This window comes from Schistocerca cancellata, chromosome 8 (genome assembly GCF_023864275.1).
Source record: "Schistocerca cancellata isolate TAMUIC-IGC-003103 chromosome 8, iqSchCanc2.1, whole genome shotgun sequence".
Lineage (NCBI taxonomy): Eukaryota > Metazoa > Arthropoda > Insecta > Orthoptera > Acrididae > Schistocerca > Schistocerca cancellata.
Window position 1 is genome coordinate 152,647,012 of NC_064633.1, and position 21,961 is coordinate 152,668,972.

The following is a 21,961-nucleotide window of genomic DNA, read 5'->3' on the forward strand; positions in this document are numbered from 1 at the left end:
AGCTGATCGGCTTTCTGACCCCCTCCGTCTAATAGGCGCTGCTCATACATGGTTGTTTACATCTTTGGGCGGGTTTAGTGACATCCCTGAATATTCAAAGGGACTGTGTCTGTCATACAATATCCACAGTCAACGTCTGTCTTCACGATCTCAGGGAAGAGGGGTGATGCAAAACTTTTTTTGACGTGTGTGCATACAAATTAGTTTGTGCGCTGATCTGGTTAGGTTTCTTGTGTTAGCATTGATAACTATAGGTGGCTATTCTACAGTGCATCATTTACAGTTAGTCCCTTTGGTGGCCACAGTTTTTCAACGTGAAGGTGTATAATGTCAATAGACTGACGGAAAAAAAAAATAGCAACATAACGCATGAACTGTGCAAGATAAACAGAAGTTGATAGTCATCTTGTGGTGCAGTTCTTCTTGTTGTCTCCGTGCTTGCTAAGAAAATGGGATGAGTAGTTCCGCCTTATGCAAGACACCTTTTTTCTTTTGTTTCACCCATACATGTTTCAGCACTTTTGTGTTATCGTCAGTTGGTTCTATTTTATCATTTGTGTTGTTTACAACATTATGTGAAAGTTGCATTGATAACTTAATTGGCGAAAAGTGGGTGTAAGCATAAGTAACATACCTTACATGATGTTATTGTCCATTTATTTTGGTAGCTGTTCTGCTGCACAATATACGACTTGTCATCTGCAAACAGCAAAACGGAATTTATTTTCTGGTTGTTATACATTTACGAACGGAAAAAAGACTGTATCACGTTTTCTTTTTGTAACTTACAGTTTTGCAGTTGTGGTGCGTTCTCCTGTGTTGTTGGCGAAGTAAATAGGCTTACTTCTTTGCCTGTGCTCGAGTGGCAATGCACTTTTTCTGATTACTCAAAACATAGGCGGAGTTTTCGCTCCCATTACGTGTTGTTGTGGCTGTGTGGCGTTCATTTGTTTCGTAGCGTGTTCTGCTGGGTGAGGCGCACGAGTTTGAATTGTATTTGGCGTTAGTGGTGTGTGGTTTGTGTGGGTTTGCGTGTGTGTAATGTGTCTGTTGAGTACTGGGGCAGAGAGAGAGACAGAAAGAAAGAAAGTTGATAGGTATGTTTCCACATCTGGAAGATGATGTCTAATCAAATTTCGTGCCAGTCACGTAAACGTTCCGGCAGTGGCGCCACTACGAAGATACAAATCAGGTTTTCTTTTAATGGTGCAACGGTCGAGAACGTTAGTTACCTTCGTGATTGGACGAGGTGACATAATGTCAGTCAAAAATGCCTTAAAGGCGACAAAGACGCCGTTATCAGCACCACATTGACTTTGAAGAAGATTATGTAATAGGGCTGCAGGAAGCTGGATGTTTCTTCGGTGATACTGTAGAAAGACTTGGCAGGATTAAAGACACTGTACACGATTGCTGGCAGCGGTGGTCACGGAAATATACGGTCGCAAGAAGACCGGGCTCCAGTCGGCCCCCTGAGGGAAGGCGATCATGTTCGGCGTATAGCTGTGTGTCATCTTATTGCATCTGCAGCAGATATTTTAAGCCGCAGTCGGCACCGGAGTAACACAGCAAATTGTTGCAAATCGGTTACAACTCCGAACCAAATTAGTTACAACTCCGAACCATTCCACTGATTCAAAATCATCGCGAATAACTACGTCAGTGGTGGCAACCGAGAGCTCATTGGAGGGCAGTGTGGAGATCCGTGGTGTTTTCTGATGATCTCTGGTTCTGCCTATGTGTCAGTGACGACCGCGATTGGTTAGAAGCAGGCCGTTGAAGGCCTGCAAACAACCTGTCTGTGTCCTTGACACACTGAACCTAAAAATGTAATTATGGTCTGAGGTGCGATTTGATATGACGGCAGGAGCACCCTCGTGGTTCTCCCACGTACGCTGACTGCAAATTTGTGAGTCAGTCTGGTGATTCGAACTGTTGTGCTGTCAATCGTGGACAGCATTCCAGGCGCTGTTTTCCAACTGGAGAACGTTCGCCCACACACGACTGTTGTTACCCAACATGCTCTGCAGACTGTCGACACGTTGCCTCGGCCTGCTCGATCAGCAGATCTGTCTCTAACAGAGCACATATGGCACATCGTCGGACGACAACTCCAGCGTCATCCACAACCAGCATTAACCGCCCTTGTATTGACCGACCAAGTGCAACAGGGGTATAAATCAGGCCCACAAACTGACACCTTTATAACATAATGCATGGATATTGTATGTTTGCATTCAACATTCTGTCAGTTACAGAGGTCATTATTGTACCAGAATTTCACATTTACAATGGCTTTTCTCGCGCTTCATTAACCTGTGATCATTGAATGTTAATCACTTAAATATGTTACGTGGTCAAATATATTCTACAAATTTAATGTCTCCATATTAATTATTTATTGGTGTTGCGATTTTTTTAAGTCTAGCTATTCTAGTTAACATTAGCAGCTCTTTAGGATTAACCCATTTTTATTCGTCATTCTCAAAGGCTTTTTGTAGATACAGCTACTCTCCTAAGAATTCTCTGTGTGATAGTCTGTACTAGTCTGCTTTTGTGTGTGTTTTATCTGCTTCCATGTTTCACGAGAGTATTTCAGATATTTTAGTTGCCATTTATGGACATTTAAAGCCATTGAAAAATTGTAAAATGTGTCATCTGATCAGACGTGATGCACATCAAATCTTGTAAAAAAATGGGGTGCACTAATTGTTGTTTGAAACATTCTTTTAGCGTCCATGGAGCACGTGAATCTGCTTTTTATGTACTTGTGTTAAATCTGACGTCAATGAACCTGCATAAATTCTAATGTTTTCTGTAAATAGCAGCACTGACCTTGAAGTAATCAAACTACTTTTTTCCTAAGCTATCGGTCATAGAATCGTCTGTGTAGCACATTTGTTTCCTACGGCTGAAATATACATAGAATCTGTCCACACTAATGCAACTGAATATGCCTAGGCCATGCAACTAAGATAATACATAATGACTTTACACTAATACTTGTAATATGAAATAAATATTAATATGTGTCACGAAATATATATATTTCTCTGTAGCATACTGCAAATGCCAATCTCTACCCTTTCATTACAAATTTCCTCCTCGCCAACGTTGTGGGGAAAATGTACCGTTTGTCGCGTTGACATACAAACATCTTTGAGATCTTTGTGATCTCTCAAAGTCCTTTGACTGTGTAAATCATGGAATTCTTTCAGATAAGCTAAATCATTATGGTTTGGTGTGGCAGTGCACAAATGGTTTACTTCATACTTAACTGGAAGAATGCAGAAAGTTGAAATAAGTGGTTCATGTAATGTTAAAACAACAGCTGAATCCTCAAACTGGGGGGCTATCAAGTACAGGGTCCCACAGGGTTCGGTCTTAGGTCCTTTACTGTTCTTGATATACATTAATGACTTACCAGTCCACAATGAAGAAGATGCAAAGTTAGTTCTTTTTGCTAATGATACAAGTATAGTAATAACATCCAAAAACCAAGAACTAAGTGATGTAATTGTAAACGATGTTTTTCACAAAATTATTAAGTAGTTCTCAGCAAACGGACTCTCTTTAAATTTTGATAAAACGTAATATATACAGTTCTGTACAGTAAATGGCACAACTCCAGTAATAAATATAGACTTTGAACAGAAGTCTGTAGCTAAGGTACAATTTTCAAAATTTTTAGGTGTGTCCATTGATGAGAGGTTAAACTGGAAGCAACACACTGATGGTCTGCTGAAACGTCTGAGTTCAGCTACGTATGCTATTAGGGTTATTGCAAATATTGGTGATAAGAATCTCAGTAAATTAGCTTACTATGCCTACTTTCATTCACTGCTTTCGTATGGCATCATATTTTGGGGTAATTCATCGTTGAGCAGAAAAGTAATCATTGCTCAAAAACGTGTAATCAGAATAATTGCTGGAGCCCACCCACGGTCATCCAGCAGACATCTATTTAAGGATCTAGGGATCCTCACAGTATATATATTTACTTGTGAAATTTGTTGTTAATAATCCAACCCAGTTAAAAAGTAATAGCAGTGCGCATAGATATAACACCAGGAGAAAGGATGATCTTCACTATGCAGGGTTAAATCTGACTTTGGCACAGAAAGGGGTAAATTATGCTGCCACAAAAGTCTTTGGTCACCTACCAAACAGCATCAAAAGCATGACAGATAGACAACTAACATTTAGAAATAAATTAAAAGAATTTCTAGATGACAACTCCTTCTACTCATTGGCTGAATTTTTAGATATAAATTAATGGAAAAAAATTAAACATTAGTGTCATGCAATATTTTTTGTAATGTAATATCTTGTATAGACATCTTTTATTAACCTGACACGTTCCACATCATTACGAAGTGTCGTATTCATGATCTATGGAACAAGTATTAATCTAATCTAATCTGTGACAATAGAATTCACATTGACATTGCATTCTGGCTACGTCAGAATTGGTAAACCGCGGGCTTCGTCGTTCGTCTTTCGGGAGCTTGCCAAGTTTCGCACTCCTGACAGGCATGGCTGTTGAGTGGAGTGAAGCTGCAAGTGCAGAGCGCCAAGCTGAATTCCTTTGTTCAAAGTGTTGCTTTCTATTGTTCATAAGAGCTACTCATACTAAAGGCCTTCCAGTTCTTTTGAAACTGAATCTCTGTGTTTATATAATAACTTTTGAACCTGATTTCTGCCCTCGAATACACCCCACACGCTGAACATGACCCATTAATACCGCAGTCGGACTACTAATGTGAAGTTCTGGAGATGACAGACACTTCCGCAAAGCGCATCGAAAACAGGGGCGTTACTCAGAAGTGACATATCTGAGACTGGAATTAGTACATTGGCTGCAAGCACCGCACTACAGTGTCTGAAAGTGAAATAAATTGTGCCATATAGGTGAATTTGTGCAACACTGATGTCTTTGTCATTTGTGTCCTACACTGCCTACTAACCTGAAATACTATGGTGTTTCGTAGTGGGAGAAACAAGTGCCGATGACGCCACCTCTGCCACCGTTTGTCTCGAAGTACTGGTCACGTTACCTGGACTGCTGTGAAGTTCTTATTAAAAACAGCTGTAAGTGCAACTTCTTTGCAGATACTAATATCAGTGAACGGAACATATCTTACGAAGAAAGTCATATTAATTCACAGGTGGAGGTGTGGGGCACATGGTGGACTTCGTGAATAAAGGAAGAGGTGACAGTCAGTGTGATACCGTGTTTCTCCAGTGATACTTACATGTATGGTTCAGGCTGGTGCATAGTATTTCCGTACACCAGACGACTTCCTTTGTCGCCATTTCTACATACCTTGTCGAAAGAGAGCACATATGTGTGTAAATAGTGTACTGTACATGTGTGAACGATATTCATATTAATATCTTTACACGCTATAAGAAAAAGAGGGCTGTAATGGAAGTAAATTATATTACCCTATGGTTCAGACAGAAGGACCTGTCGCCACTTGTGGCACATCACCCAACATATACACAAAAACTGATACAAAATGTGTTATTTTCACAACAGTCATAACCTCGTTTCTCCAGGAAATACATTTATTCAAAACTGACAAATCAGTCAATTAAAAAACTCATTAACGTTGTTTATTGTACTGATCATTTCTGTTACAGATATGAAAATACAGTCATACAAAATACAACTTTCTAGAAATTTTCTCGTATAAAGGTACACACACATCTCAAGTGTAACTTAGAAAAGGTAGACAATGTCTTTTAAAGGAAAACAGAAGAGAGAGATAAAAGTTCACGTCGAAGATGGGTAGATAATATGAAATATCGCTGTCAGAGTGGTGCCTAAGGCGGATATTTGGATGCCAACACATTAAGTTGAAATGTTTATTGTACATCATAGAAAGTCTTCTTTGATTCTTTTTAATATCATCTCCCTTCTCCACTTAGCATTTTCTTTTATTGTGCTGAGAAGCTGCTTGAGAACAATCAGCAGTTATGCCTTAGTGGCACATGCGAACTTACAATGCGAGGAAGTCTGTAGAAGCACTAAACGTTACACAATGACTCAACAGTTGTTTTCGTTCTACTGAACAAAATTTTCAAAAGAGTTTTTGATAGAGACATACTCTTCATTTCGTAAGGAATCTACTTCAGTTCTCACTAGTGTCGTATTTAAACTCTAGTGTACCACACTACAGCTCAAGAACTACGAGGCCCGTTCAATAAGTAATGCAACATTTTATTTCTCAGCCAATGTCAGCTGAAAAAATGCGGAATTTGCTGTGGCATCAGGGAATATTCCTACTTCAGCCCCTGTAGTTTCATGAAGATCCGACAGGTGAAAGCGCTGTACGTAGCCATCAAAATGGCGTCTGTAACGTATTTGCGTGACAAGCAGAGAGCTGTCTATGAGCTTATTTTGTCGGAAAACTAGAGCATCGCAGATATTCATAAGCGCTTGCAGAGTATCTAGGGACACCTGGAAACAATGTCGAGCCAAGTTCTCCAGTCTTCCACCTGAAGTCCAGCCGCACACAGCTGTGACTCCTGCAATGTTGGAACGTGCGGACACTCTCATTCTATGTGGTCGACGAATCACAATCAAACACTTCGTTGCTGAACTGGCCGTGTCTGTTGGTAGTACTGACACTGTTATACTCCATTTGCGTTACTCATACGTGTATGCCCGATGGGTTCTCGCCACCCAACATAAGGTCATAAAGAGCAACGAAGGAACATCTGTGTGGAGATGCTTGCGCGTCACGAGGCTGACAGCGACCATTTTCGATGCAGTTATTGATGCAGCCCAAGGCTGGGTCTGACGCTGACTAGTAGAGTGGCAACACGCAGGCATATAGGTCCTCCTAATGATGTAGAGTAAGACCGTCGCACTTAACGGAGATTATGTTGAAAAATAGGATTTGGAGCCAAAAGAGTGGGGAATAATGTAATGTACTGGAATCCTGAACGAAACCAACCTGCTTTCAAGAAAAAAAAGAAGTGTAGCATTACTTATTGAACGAACGTGGTATGTTATTTAAATTGCTTATCTGTATGCAGAACTGAATGTTTTCAGAATATGACTTTGGCAAGCAGTTGCATGTTTCCAAAACAATTAAAACGCCTAGGATTGTGAACTAGAGCATCTGCTAATTGGAATTACTCTCATAGCAGAATGCAGTGCATTTATGTACTCGTATAATAATGCTACTCGTATTGTGGTAATGATTTTGAGAACATGCCATAGATATCAAGAAGCTGGAACAAGAATAAACTACGACGTAAATATTTTGGAAGCGAAACTCATTCAGAAAGGCAACATTCTAGGTAGAATTTTAAACACTCCAGATAGCAAAAAATTCTGCACAGTGTTCGTACTTATTTGATGGGCTCTTTTCAAATCACCAGACTACCATTAACACAAAGCATCGTTGAAGATACCACAGATGATACGAATTATGTGAGTCTGTAAATTTATTGTAGATTCTGAATTCTGCCGTAGGTACTATCTGTTACCGTCTCAGTGGCGGACAGCTCGTTTCGTTCCAAAAAATAGTGGTCTATGATCTGTGACTTGTACAAGATAGGTTTAGTATACAGATATTAGTTTCGAAACAATCACCACAGTGTAGAGGAATTTTCAGGACGATCAAATACACTTTCTAACACAAGTATCCGTTTCGTAACGCCTTCTGCACTGCCACTACGCAGACTGTATCTAAAATAAATGCTAGGAACTATTTTTGTAGCAATGCCTTGGCTGGTCATTATATAATTATGTTCTTTTATTTTTATGTTTTCATGAGGAAATTGCATGATTACTTTGTTTCAATAGGTTTCGACTAACCGGTAGTCATCAACAGACTGTCAACCGGTAATCATAAACAGACTGTCAATAGATAAAAAGAGGTAACAAAAAAAACGATTACACTATCTGTAAAATCTGCGAAGTAACTATCTACTTAATTTTTCATCTTTTGGGCCAGCAACGTAATATATTTGTGATAATGACATGTGCTCGTAATAAGTAATTTTTATCTACGACAGGCTGTTTCAGTTTTATCGGCATTTTCAAGTGCGTCTAGATTGATGTGACGTCCACTTATGTTGTTAGTGGACTGTCTTATAACTCTCACTGTGTGAATAAGATGGTAAATGATGTCAATATGTTGAAAACATACAACATCGCCAGAATGGAACTGTCAAACTACTGTCACATTGTAATTAACATTTGATTTTCAACATATCGACATCATTTACTTCTTAATCAAACAATGACAGTTATGACAGTCCACTAACGACATAATATGGACGTCACATCAATGCAGACATACTTGAAAATGGCAAACAGCCGAAACGGTCTGTCGTAAATAAAGATTACTTATTATAAGCAGCTATCTGATGCACCGGCTTTAGTAGTCATGTCGCTATTTACGTAATGATAAGAAAGAATAAAATCACAACTGAAGACACATGTTACAAGCGGTTTCCGTTGCGTTGTCAGCAACCCTGAAGGCAACGGTAGGTAAAGCTCGAGGTTTTTTTAGGAGGTGTGAAATCGTCTCGTTGTCTACTGGTATGTGCCTTCATTCGTAAAAGGAATATTTCAGTCGGCACATTTTATATTTACATCTTATTCTGCAGTTAAATGATGTGATTGTGTCATAAAAAGCTGTAGAAGATAAAAGAACGTAATCGGTCTCTTAATCTCTATTCAGTATGTCATATTTCCTCAAATTCTAGAATTATAATTCAGTTTTGCACTAACACTTACAGACCACTGTTATTAACATGCTGTGCCATGGTTAATAAAGACTGTAATGAATTGCGAGGATAAATTTGTAGGTATTATCAAATGCGAATGCAACTAAATAACGCGAAAGAAGTCTGCCAATAGATCGGGAAGCCAGTGTTGCCTAACAGCCAAACTATTCCGCCACTGATACAATTTTCTAGGAATTTACGTGTACAAAGGTCTCAACGAAGCTGTAATCTACATGGCAGATCATGTCTTTCAATAGTGAATAAAAAGAGGGAGGCATGTATATCATCAAGACGCTTCGATTCCGCGACATACCGCAGTCACCTTAGCACCTTAACTGTGTTGTTTACATGTACAAGGTTATCTTGACAAGTTAATTTGACATGAGCGAATTTCTTCCTTCACTTTTTTCTCGTTATCGTACTGACAGACACCTGCTCAACAACCAATATTTAAGCCTTAGATTCATATGTTTACACAGAAATAAGTTGCGAAACAATCACCACAATGCAGAGTATTTCCGAAAAGGATCATATATATGTTGGTTTTTATTTCGTAATGAATTTTTAACTGTCAATATGCAAATCTTGTCTGCACTTAAAGCCAGTATCAATTTCTGTAGCAGGTCATTCTAGAATTGCAAATCAACTTTTTTGCACTGTTACAAATGACTGTTATCAACGTGTTGCGGAGGCAGTTAAGAAATATACCAGCGAACTGCGATGCTAGTGTTTCAGTCATGTCGCACGCGAGAAGTCAAGTAAAGGACATGACAGAGATCTGTCATAGACGGTGAAGTCAGTGATGGCTAGCTGGCAAAAAATATTCCACCAGCAGTGTCTTTCACAGTAAGTCAGCGCCGAGCATCCACTCCAAGTCACTGTATGTATCAGGCCGACTCAGCGGGACGTTGGTGCAGACTTCGACGTCTCAGGAGGCTGTGGCTATCGCCCAGGAGCGCCACCAGCAGGAAACGGCGACGCCGAGAAGCGCAGAGGCCGGCTGCCCCCACAGCCGGACAGCGAATGACGTCGACCCGGCGCCCTGCATCGCTTCTGTGTGCTCACCTGCAACATCAGCAGCAACGGTTAAATGTGACGTGATCAGAGAGAGGGATACATCTATCCAGTATTTAAAATTCCTAGAATTTTGTCTCAACGATCTTTCCCATTTGAGTCAGTTTCGATCTACAAGATCAACATCAGACACTATGTGATCAAACGTATCCGGACATCTGGCCGAAAATGATTTACAAGTTTGTGAGGCCCTTCATCCGTAATGCTGGAATTCAATATGGTGTTGGCCCACCATTAGCCTTGATGACAGCTTCCACTCAATCAGGTGCTGGGAGCTTTCTTGGGGAATGGTAGCCCATTCTTCTTGGAATGCTGCATTGAGGAGAGGTATTGATGTAGGTCGGTGAAGTATGGCACGAAGTCGGTATTACAAAACATCCCAAAGGTGCTGTACAGGATTCAGTTCAGGACTCTGAGCAGGCCAGTCCATTACAGGGGTGTTATTGTCGTGTAACCACTCCACCATAGCCCGTGCACTACGAACAGGTGCTCCATCTTGTTGAAAGATGTAATCGCCATCCCCGAATTGCTCTTCAACAGTGGGAAGCAAGAAGGTGATTAAAAATTAGTGTACGCCTGTGCTATGATAGTGCCACGAAAAACAACAAGGGTGTAAGCCCCCTCCATGAAGAACACGACCGCATAACACTACCGCCTCCAAATTTTACTGTTGGTTCAAATGGTTCAAATGGATCTGAGCACTATAGGACTTAACATCTGAGGTCATAATTACCATAGAACTTAGAACTATTTAAATCTAACTAACCTAAGGACATCACACACATTAATTCCCGAGGCAGGATTCGAACCTGCGACCGTGGCGAACGGGCTGTTCCAGACTAAAGCGCCTAGAAACGCTCGGCTACTCCGGCCGGCTTTACTCTTGGCACTACACACGCTGGTAGATGACGTTCACCGGGCATTCGCCATACCCACACCCTGCCATCAGATCGCCACATTGTGTACTGCGATTCATCACTCCACACATCGTTTTTCCACTGTTCAAACGTCCCATGTTAACGCTTCTTACACCAAGCGAGGCCTCGTTTGGCGTTTACCGGCGTGATGTGTGGCTTATGAGCAACCTCTCGACCATGAAATCCAAGTTTTCTCACCTCCCGCCTACTTGTCATAGTACTTACAGTGGATCCTGATGCATTTTGGAATTCCTGCGTGATGGTCTGGATAGTTGTCTGCCTATTACACATTACGACCCTCAACTGTCGGCGGTCTCTGTCAGTCAACAGACGAGGTCGGCCTGTACGCTTTTCTGCTGTACATGTCCCTTAAGCTTTCCACCTCACTATCACATCGGAAACAGTGGACCTAGGGATGTTTAGAAATGTGTAAATCTCGCGTAGAGACGTATTAAACAAGTGACACCCAATCACCTGCCACGTTCGAAGTCCGTGAGTTCCATGCAGCGCCGCATTTTGCTGTCTCACGATGTCTAATGACTACTGAGGTCGCTGATATGGAGTACCTGGTAGTAGGTGGCAGCACAGTGCACCTTATATGAGAAACGCATGTTTTTGGGAGTGTCCGGATACTTTTGATCACATAGTGTATCTGCCTTACTAGACCAGTATATAAAATGTAAAATATTGTAGCCAAGATGGTGTAACATGACAGCCTATTGTAAAGGGAAGCGACACTCCATTCAATAAAAAAAAAAAACATGAGACCGCGAAAGCACAGGCGGCGGCTAAGATCGTGCCATATTGGTGTTGACAGCTGAAATCAGCTTGACAGGAGCAAGTGGTGGGCCAGTTTCACACTGTGCTCTACAGATGGGGTTTCACAGACCGCTAAGATGACCGCGTAACTTGGAAAACCCTACCGTTGAGCAGCACAATGGTTGCTATGGCTGCTTTTCGTGTCTAGTGCAAAATTGAAGCTTACCTCAAAATTAATCATTGTTGAAACATATGTGTCACTGAAGAGCCGGTAGGCTCAACTGAAGCGGAAAAGATGGATGATTACGCGTGTGAGCACGCGCCTTCGATATCCGCATTAGTTTATAAGTTATTACACTCCTGGAAATTGAAATAAGAACACCGTGAATTCATTGTCCCAGGAAGGGGAAACTTTATTGACACATTCCTGGGGTCAGATACATCACATGATCACACTGACAGAACCACAGGCACATAGACACAGGCAACAGAGCATGCACAATGTCGGCACTAGTACAGTGTATATCCACCTTTCGCAGCAATGCAGGCTGCTGTTCTCCCATGGAGACGATCGTAGAGATGCTGGATGTAGTCCTGTGGAACGGCTTGCCATGCCATTTCCACCTGACGCCTCAGTTGGACCAGCGTTCGTGCTGGACGTGCAGACCGCGTGAGACGACGCTTCATCCAGTCCCAAACATGCTCAATGGGGGACAGATCCGGAGATCTTGCTGGCCAGGGTAGTTGACTTACACCTTCTAGAGCACGTTGGGTGGCACGGGATACATGCGGACGTGCATTGTCCTGTTGGAACAGCAAGTTCCCTTGCCGGTCTAGGAATGGTAGAACGATGGGTTCGATGACGGTTTGGATGTACCGTGCACTATTCAGTGTCCCCTCGACGATCACCAGTGGTGTACGGCCAGTGTAGGAGATCGCTCCCCATACCATGATGCCGGGTGTTGGCCCTGTGTGCCTCGGTCGTACGCAGTCCTGATTGTGGCGCTCACCTGCACGGCGCCAAACACGCATACGACCATCATTGGCACCAAGGCAGAAGCGACTCTCATCGCTGAAGACGACACGTCTCCATTCGTCCCTCCATTCACGCCTGTCGCGACACCACTGGAGGCGGGCTGCACGATGTTGGGGCGTGAGCGGAAGACGGCCTGACGGTGTGCGGGACCGTAGCCCAGCTTCATGGAGACGGTTGCGAATGGTCCACGCCGATACCCCAGGAGCAACAGTGTCCCTAATTTGCTGGGAAGTGGCGGTGCGGTCCCCTACGGCACTGAGTAGGATCCTACAGTCTTGGCGTGCATCCGTGCGTCGCTGCGGTCCGGTCCCAGGTCGACGGGCACGTGCACCTTCCGCCGACCACTGGCGACAACATCGATGTACTGTGGAGACCTCACGCCCCACGTGTTGAGCAATTCGGCGGTACGTCCACCCGGCCTCCCGCATGCCCACTATACGCCCTCGCTCAAAGTCCGTCAACTGCACATACGGTTCACGTCCACGCTGTCGCGGCATGCTACCAGTGTTAAAGACTGCGATGGAGCTCCGTATGCCACGGCAAACTGGCTGACACTGACGGCGGCGGTGCACAAATGCTGCGCAGCTAGCGCCATTCGACGGCCAACACCGCGGTTCCTGGTGTGTCCGCTGTGCCGTGCGTGTGATCATTGCTTGTACAGCCCTCTCGCAGTGTCCGGAGCAAGTATGGTGAGTCTGACACACCGGTGTCAATGTGTTCTTTTTTCCATTTCCAGGAGTGTATAAGTTAAATTACTGAATTGTAAAAGTGAATATCCACCAATGTATTATACGATTGCAACAAACGAGGAGTCTATGGATACATCTCGTAAACCTGTATCGCACTGTGATGATCGATTCATTGAAATTATTTACATATTAAATTGAGAGGGCGAATAGTGGATTTGCACAATTTAAAACAGCTTTCCTTACTAAACAAATAGAGACACATTAAAAATAGCAGCACTACTGCAAACTCTAGGTATATAGAAATTACTGAATGTATAATTTAAATTGTTTGTTAATATTTACACTTATAAATCCGGAAACGAAGGAAAACCATAAAAATTATTGTTTATAAATAAAATATGTTAGACAAAAGAAAACTGATAACAGCATAATATTTCTCGGAAAACTTCCGTGTGATTGATGTATCTTATGTGTCTATACATCGTCAAAAGACTAGTAGAACTGTATGATACACAAACATAAATGACCTGTACTATAGGGTCACCATCACTATACTTTGCTCGCTGTTGATGATCATGTACACTGTCGCAAAAGAAAACTGGTACTACTTTTAGAGGTTTCCAATTAACTCAGAAGATAATATTGCAAGATATGGAGTACATCAAATGATTGCATCTACAAATCAACAGCGCAAGCGGTTCTGAGGTACAAGGTATCTACCCATGCTGGAACATGCATTTTAGTATATGGTGCTGACTTTGGCATCCTCTCGACAATAAAAATGCCAAATACTAATCTGGAATACGCTATGCCACGCCTGCTAGACCCGATCACGCAGTTCTATAAAAGATGTTGGTTAACTAATGACGCAAGTCACTTCTCGTCCATTATTTCTCCCCACTTCATCGACTGGGGACAAGTTCAGAGATCGGGCTGGCCATGGAGGTTACTGCGAGTCTTGCAAAGCAGGTTGGGTTTCACTGAAACATCACATCACCTTCCCGTTGCAAGAACGGCAAAAGAACGCGTCTAACAACATTCTGCACGTACCGAAGGCTGGATATTGTCCCCTCCAGAAACAACAAAGGTGAACGAGAGTCGTATTTTATCGAACGCCATACCAGAAGGCCTAGGAAGGGATCAGATGGGGCCAGTTTGTCTTGGATTAATGAACTCTACTAAACAGCGCTCAGTAGGTGAACATCATACGTGCAAAAGACCATCGCTTGCAGGCAAAATCTGCTTTCATCGCTGAAGAACACGGCGCGCCATTCCATCTTCCAAGAGGTCCTCTGACGGCACCAGTCGAGCAGTGCACGTCGATGCTGTGGCCTGCTTGGAAGACGGGACCCATTCCTAATAACCAGTTTGCAACAGTTCATGTTGACACGTCTGGATTCACAAGCCCTCTTATCTGTACTGTGGTAGCTGCACGATCTGCCACTAGTGCCCTTAAAATACGACAATACTACGGGCGTGAGAATGTACACGTGACCACTGATAGCAGCGTCGTTGCACGACTGACACAGCGAGTCCAACTTGTGTGACAGTTCTTCGAAAGGATCGTCCTGCAACTTGGAAAGCCACGATCAGACCCTTTTCAAACTCAATGGTTTGACTGTAGGACGTAGAAGTCTGTCTCCATGGCATGGTTCTCCGGTTTGCTTCACACGCCTGCACCGCACCAAGTCTTCTGGCTTTGAGCATTCCCCATTAAGGGGAAGACAAAGATGGCATTCGGGTAACTCTGCCATTACGCTACCTGTTGAAGAGTGATGCTGCAACCATTATCAGTACATCCACTAAGTGGCACATATCGTCATCGAGTCAGATTCGATGTCGTACTTCCATGTTTACCAGCAATGTAGATCTAAACCGATTATAAATTTTTTTTAAAAATTGCTGCTAAAGACTGTTTTATACTCTGCAGAGGGATTGGATCCAATAAGGTTCTACATCTGCACCCTTATTTTAGCTATATGGTGGAGGGAATATCCTACACCATTTACCTTTCGCCCCTTCCCCGTCCCCTTCTCTAATGGAGCGTGGTGACGTATCATGAATATAGTTAGACCAAATGCTGGGGGCCATTAAAGTGTGCTTCCTATAAACAGATCAATACGCTTACATGTACATTTAAGTAGTTGTCATTTGTGTGCTGATTGAGTGCTGGATACCAGATACCTCGGAATGGCATTAGTAAAATGATCTCTCCCTGCAACATTAGCCGACTCCTGTTGCTGTCGGCCACATGACATACACACCTCTCATCCCTTAGTAACTACATGACCTTAAACACTACTACAGGAGCTAGCCTGTCAAATTTCCTTTTTTAATAACACTGGTGGAAAGATATGGGTTCAGTTAACCTTGTGTGGCATTCCCACCGTTTTGGTGAAGCGTTTGCTACAACATTTCATACAAGTAATTCTATAACCATACCTCCACTCACGAAATTATTGATACTGGTTATCACATATTTCCGAGGTAAAATGATAACACTGGATAAAGCCGATAGGGCTAAACAATATCTGACGTAAGTAAAACATCTAGAAATTGATATAAAACCGTCTTAACAATGCCCCAAATAAACTCCGTCACCCTGATGCACCTCATCATGTTTTTTTTCGCTATCCAAAACTCAGAAGCGAAACGTCTTTAAGCAGAAACCGAACACTAACACCATATAACATGAAGGAGCACGATATACCATAATTTACAAGCTAGTTACAGTTTAATAATTGAATTAGCCGGTTAATAGATACAATAATGAAAAGCCATCTGATCTGAATAAGGTCTCTATTGAAAAATTCATTTTGGGCTTCAAATGTAAAATCGTTTGTACTCCAGTCAACTAGCCCAAAAGTAATTTACCTTCTCTATACCATTAATACCTGTTTATAGGGTCGCTGTTTTTCAGAAGTACGCAAATATCAATTTATTTTATAGGTGGTAGAGATACTTCATAGCTATTAACTTCGTTGGGTACTGATTGTAAATATGGAAAGTTTTATATCCTGTTGAAATATGTTTACAACTTAATTTTTTGTTCTACGAGATAAACGGAAACTGTATACGAGTCAGAACAAGTAAAGATCCATTGTAGTTTGCATTCTGTAAAAAATACTGACATATTCTAAGGAAAGTTAGGGAATGTCCAGAAATATGATACACGAGGGATGGAACTTTAATAGTGGCAACTATTTATTTACAGCTCGTACAAAATAGACACGTGATTCAAAGTCTTACTGGCCTTCAAAGTAGTCACCAGCATTGCGTATAACTCGTGGCCAGCGATGTGGAAGTCTAGGACACTCTTAGCAGTGCCAGTTGTGTTAACAGTTCGAGCGGCGCGGTCTTTTGACCGACGTATTTGTAGCAGGTCTGAAGCGAATGACCGACGAATTCCATTTTTGGAACACAACCTAGGACCAGCTCAGAGAGAGAAGTGATGACACCTTCTGCAGGACCTGACCATCATTTTACCGGACAATGCTCAAGCACGTACAGTGCAAGCTGTTGCTCACATGTTTGCCTGATGGGGCTACTAAGTGCACCTATACCACCTACTGCACTCCCCTGACTTAAACCCTCGTGAGATCAACTCGATTACTAAACTGAAGGAAACACGTCACGGCATTCTCTTCCGAACTGCTACAAATTCGCCGGACAATAGACCGCGCAACTCGAACTGTCAACACAATTGGCACTGCTAAGAGTATCCAACGACTTCCACATCGCTTGAAACGGGTTATACACAATGCTGATGACTACTATGAAAGTCAGTAAAACTTTGAAACACGTATCTATTTTGTACGAGCTATAAATAAATAGTTGCCACTATTAAAGTTCCAATCCTCGTTAATTCAGACTGCAGATAATCATATGGATATTATTATTATATGGAATATTGTGAAACAGAATAAAGGACAACCAGTCGTTGCACAAGATACAATTAAATTAAAAAACAATGTTTTCACTGATGACTCACAAGCTGTGAGTATTTTTAATAATCACTTTCTAAAAGTAGCACAAAAATAGGATTAAATGGTAAAATGAAGAAGCAACAGAATACATTATAAATGTTATTCCACAAAACTGTGAACAACTATAAGTATCACCAACATCCTTAAGTGAAATTAATAGAATTAAAGAAGTTCTCAACAAAGCTCGTGTGGTGTTGATTGAATTTCCAATAGCCTTCTTAAGATCTGTTCTAAGTAATGTTCTTAATTAAACACATAATGTATCACTGGCACAGGCAATTTTTTCCAGACAAATTAAAATATGACATTGTTAAGCCTCTGGCCGGCCGGAGTGGCCGATCGGCTCTAGGTGCTACAGTCTGGAACCGCGCGACTGCTACGGTCGGAGGTTCGAATCCTGCCTCGGGCATGGATGTGTGTGATGTCCTTAGGTTAGTTAGGTTTAATTAGTTCTAAATTCTAGGGGACTGATGACCTCAGAAGTTAAGTCCTATAGTGCTCAGAGGCATTTGAAGCATTTGTAAAGCCTCTTAATAAGAAAAACAACAAATAAAATTTAAATAATTACCACTCACTTCCTTTACTGACGTCTTTTTCCTTTATTGACGTCTTTTTCCAAAATATTCGAGAACGTAATGCGCTTAAGACTGGACTGACATGTGACTTGAAAGAATTTACTTAGCAATCACGTTCTGGATCTCAGAAGGGTGGCTCGACTGAGAACGCTATTTATACATACACTCACCAAACATTATAAGCATTACACAATAAAGCATCGGCGATTTGTATTTTTTGTGATATTTCCTAGACGTTTAACTACAAAGATCACGTGACATAAGTTTTAGAGAATTGATGGCTTTGGAAACAGCTGCTGTAAATCACACTTGACATACAGAATGCAAAAATAATAATTGAAACCGTATTGGAAGGAGAGCAAAATTTTAATGGCTGGTAAGAAATCATGAACCGAGTCCCAAAAGGTGTAAACTTGGATAATCTCCTATTTATTATTTATATATATTATCCAACTGACATCTGTCAAGCAGAATTGACACTTTTTTCGACGTTAATGTTGTTGTAATATCATTTCCCCAATAACGAGAAATTTCTGAGAAGTGGTAAAGCAGGCTTTAAATCTAACCTAAATTGATTTAATGTGGACAACTCCTTATACTCCATACATTAGGTTTTATTTAAGACAGGGGTGGCAGCTACAGCTGAAGGAATCGGTTTTCGATTATCTAGGGTTTTTTTCGTGCCAGTTTTAACCTCTTGAAACCACTCAAAATAACCGTTTTGAGAAATAACCGACTTTCACTGTTTTATTCCTGTTATTTCCTAAAGTGAACGTAGAAAGCGAACAAAGATCGAAAAATTTTGATTCTCTCAGTTTTAAGATAATTAGAATCGAAACATTAAATGAAATACACAAATAAAAGAAAACGCACTCCGTCCGCCACAGGCTGCTTTTCTCGAAAAATGAAAGGTGGTTGAATATAACCAAAAAATTATCAGAATTTTCCTACTGATTCTAATTTCCTGAAATTCTGCTAAAAAATAATATAGTAATCGGGAATCATACCACTATTTGGGCATTACGAATAGTTAGTGCGAAAGGGTGAAAACTGAGGTTGAAGATCTATTTCTCGTGTTAACGTGTACGTTTTCGGTGGCTACAAACATACAAAGGCATATTGCGTAGACACAGGCAGCAGATCAGTTACTTCCTGTTTTTATTGTATACTATGAACGAATTGTTGTTACATTTTTAATTTATTAATGTAACCATAATTTCCTTCCCCTTTTATTATTTCGTAGGTACGTCACTTCGGCAACGACAGAGAGAGACTACAGTATAGATCAAATTGGGGGGGGGGGGGCAAGTCTTGCACGCTGCACATAGAGACATACATTAAGCAACGACACACTGCAATAAAGACATTATTGTCTCAGTAATTCTGGATGAATTTTTATCATGTGTGTTTGTTGCTCTTTTCTGACGGTATTGTTATTAAAATACCACGGATCGCTTTTCCCATTTCCTATAATACCGCAATATTTCAAACAAATGTGAATTATACGAATAAAAATTTTTAAAAAATGTCTGTTTAAAAATGATAAACCGTACCACTAGTGCTATGGCTAATTTATAGTTCTGTTTTTTGCGCGGCTACTAGAAAAAAATAAAAAACACCTGTTGCAACTGAGACCAAACAAATACTGAAAACTAGCGGTTATTCAGAACTGAAATACCAGCATTGGTTTGAACCGGTCGGTTTTTCCCATCCCTAACTTAAAATTTGTCAGCCTTTGGGTAAGGAAACAAGTTTCTAAGTAACTTTACATGAGTAGGAATGGAAAACACATATGTATGTTAATGTTAAAATTAATCATGTATACACTTCCTGTCAACTAACTTATTCCACGCCATTCCGATAAAAAAAATAAAATAAAATAAAATAAAATAAACTCATTCAGATAATCTATGGAGCATATAACTAATTAAATTTCGACAAGCCAAGTTACCTTAGAATTTTCAGAAGAAAGAACTGTGTGCTCTCTAGTCATGATACTACGTAATAGTTTACCAATAGTTCGCCGAGATCCGTGTTGCAGACCTTCCTCCTCATTATGTTAGATTTAAAAAAATTTTACTGAACAACAGTCATTTTATAGTGAAACAAAGTTATTGCCAATTAGTGTAATCACAATGTATTTCATTAAATTTTTAAAGGACAATGCATTGGTGTGTTTTTTAGAACGTGTAATTATGTTGTGTCCTATATTTTATAAGTTGCGAGGACGTATGAGGTTGTACAAATACGAATTTGTTTTAGCTTTTCCGGTGGGTCTCTTTTATGAGTATTAGTTTCCACGTCGCTTATTTCTTAAATATTTATTGAAATGAAAATAATACTGCTAATATGTGAAAGAAGGAAACATGTCTGATTGCAGTTGTGTTCAATGATTTTCAGAAAAAATATGTTAGTGATTAACATAGGTACATCAAAACGCAATCAAAAATTACTCGAGTGTAGGCATTAAGAGTCTCCTTGCAACTGGCGGACGTAAATGCCTAAACTAGAAGTTTTCTCTAATACAGCGATCGGGGACGGATATTTTGAGGGTAAGAAAAGTTTTTCGTATACAATGATTTCAAGTTTTCTCTCGATTTCGTTTTAGAGAAAGAAGAGTTCAGTTTAAAATGCCGTCGAAATGGCGGCAATTAAGGACAGGAGACGCTCAAAATAGCAATGAACAGGTGGAACTAGAAGATCACCTTGTTAGCTTGAAGTAAGAAAGGAAAGCACGAAGATCTAAATTCAGGTTTTTGGACTGGGCTTCGAACAATGCCCCTGTCGACAGTGTCTTTGTGTAAGCCACTACACAAGTTTGTAGGGTGGTTGCTTCGTTTAGATAGACTGAATCGACAATACAGGACAGGAAGAACTACCTAAAGCTTGCACCTCTTTTATTTCGTGAACGGTTCAAGATATCGTAAAGAGGTTTACGGTAAAAGATAATGCAGAGAGGTAAGTAATTTTTTAACGGAATTCAAAATCTCTTAAAATTGAGTGCAATACTACAACGTTTGTTAGTGTTCATAGACTGAGTCGGCAGTACAGGACAACAATAACTATCTAAAGCTTGCACCTCGTTTATTTCGTGAGCGGTACATGATATTGAAAATAGGTTTACAGTGAACGATAATGCAGGGAAGTACGTAATTTCGTGGTGTGGGTAATACTCTTAATTCTTGAGTCGACCGAGATACTCAAGTACGTTTGATTTATTTACATAAAACGATGTCCTTTTTTAACGGCATTCAAAATCTCTTGAAGAAACGAGTGCAATAATACAATGTTTGACGATGTTCACGTAGAAACGTTTCCAAAAGAGAGAGCCTCTAAAGCGGAAAGTCAAGACAACCGAAATTTGCTATTGCAGTGTAAACGCAAACAAGGGGGTTTCTCATGCATGGTTGCTTCGTGAAAAGCTGTGAACAGATAGGCCTATGCTACAAAGATAAAACGTATTTTTTCTAAGCTTGTTTTATACAACAGAGAATAGTGATATACACTCCTGGAAATTGAAATAAGAACACCGTGAATTCATTGTCCCAGGAACGGGAAACTTTATTGACACATTCCTGGGGTCAGATACATCACATGATCACACTGACAGAACCACAGGCACATAGACACAGGCAATAGAGCATGCACAATGTCGGCACTAGTACAGTGTATATCCACCTTTCGCAGCAATGCAGGCTGCTATTCTCCCATGGAGACGATCGTAGAGATGCTGGATGTAGTCCTGTGGAACGGCTTGCCATGCCATTTCCACCTGGCGCCTCAGTTGGACCAGCGTTCGTGCTGGACGTGCAGACCGCGTGAGACGACGCTTCATCCAGTCCCAAACATGCTCAATGGGGGACAGATCCGGAGATCTTGCTGGCCAGGGTAGTTGACTTACACCTTCTAGAGCACGTTGGGTGGCACGGGATACATGCGGACGTGCATTGTCCTGTTGGAACAGCAAGTTCCCTTGCCGGTATAGGAATGGTAGAACGATGGGTTCGAGGACGGTTTGGATGTACCGTGCACTATTCAGTGTCCCCTCGACGATCACCAGTGGTGTACGGCCAGTGTAGGATATCGCTCCCCACACCATGATGCCGGGTGTTGGCCCTGTGTGCCTCGGTCATATGCAGTCTTGATTGTGGCGCTCACCTGCACGGCGCCAAAC

At 41.3% G+C, this 21,961-nt stretch overlaps 1 protein-coding gene across 1 annotated transcript in view; it reads right to left on the bottom strand.

The window, feature by feature from the left end:
• Nucleotides 1-8,007: 8,007 nt before the first annotated feature.
• Nucleotides 8,008-21,961, bottom strand: part of LOC126095433 (lachesin-like) — a gene marked incomplete at its 5' end in the record, with an annotated part of 731,549 nt that continues 717,595 nt past the window's right edge. The window contains one exon of the mRNA XM_049910227.1: nucleotides 8,008-9,816. Coding sequence (XP_049766184.1) covers nucleotides 9,680-9,816 — 137 coding nt within the window. The remainder of the gene's footprint in view (nucleotides 9,817-21,961) is intronic.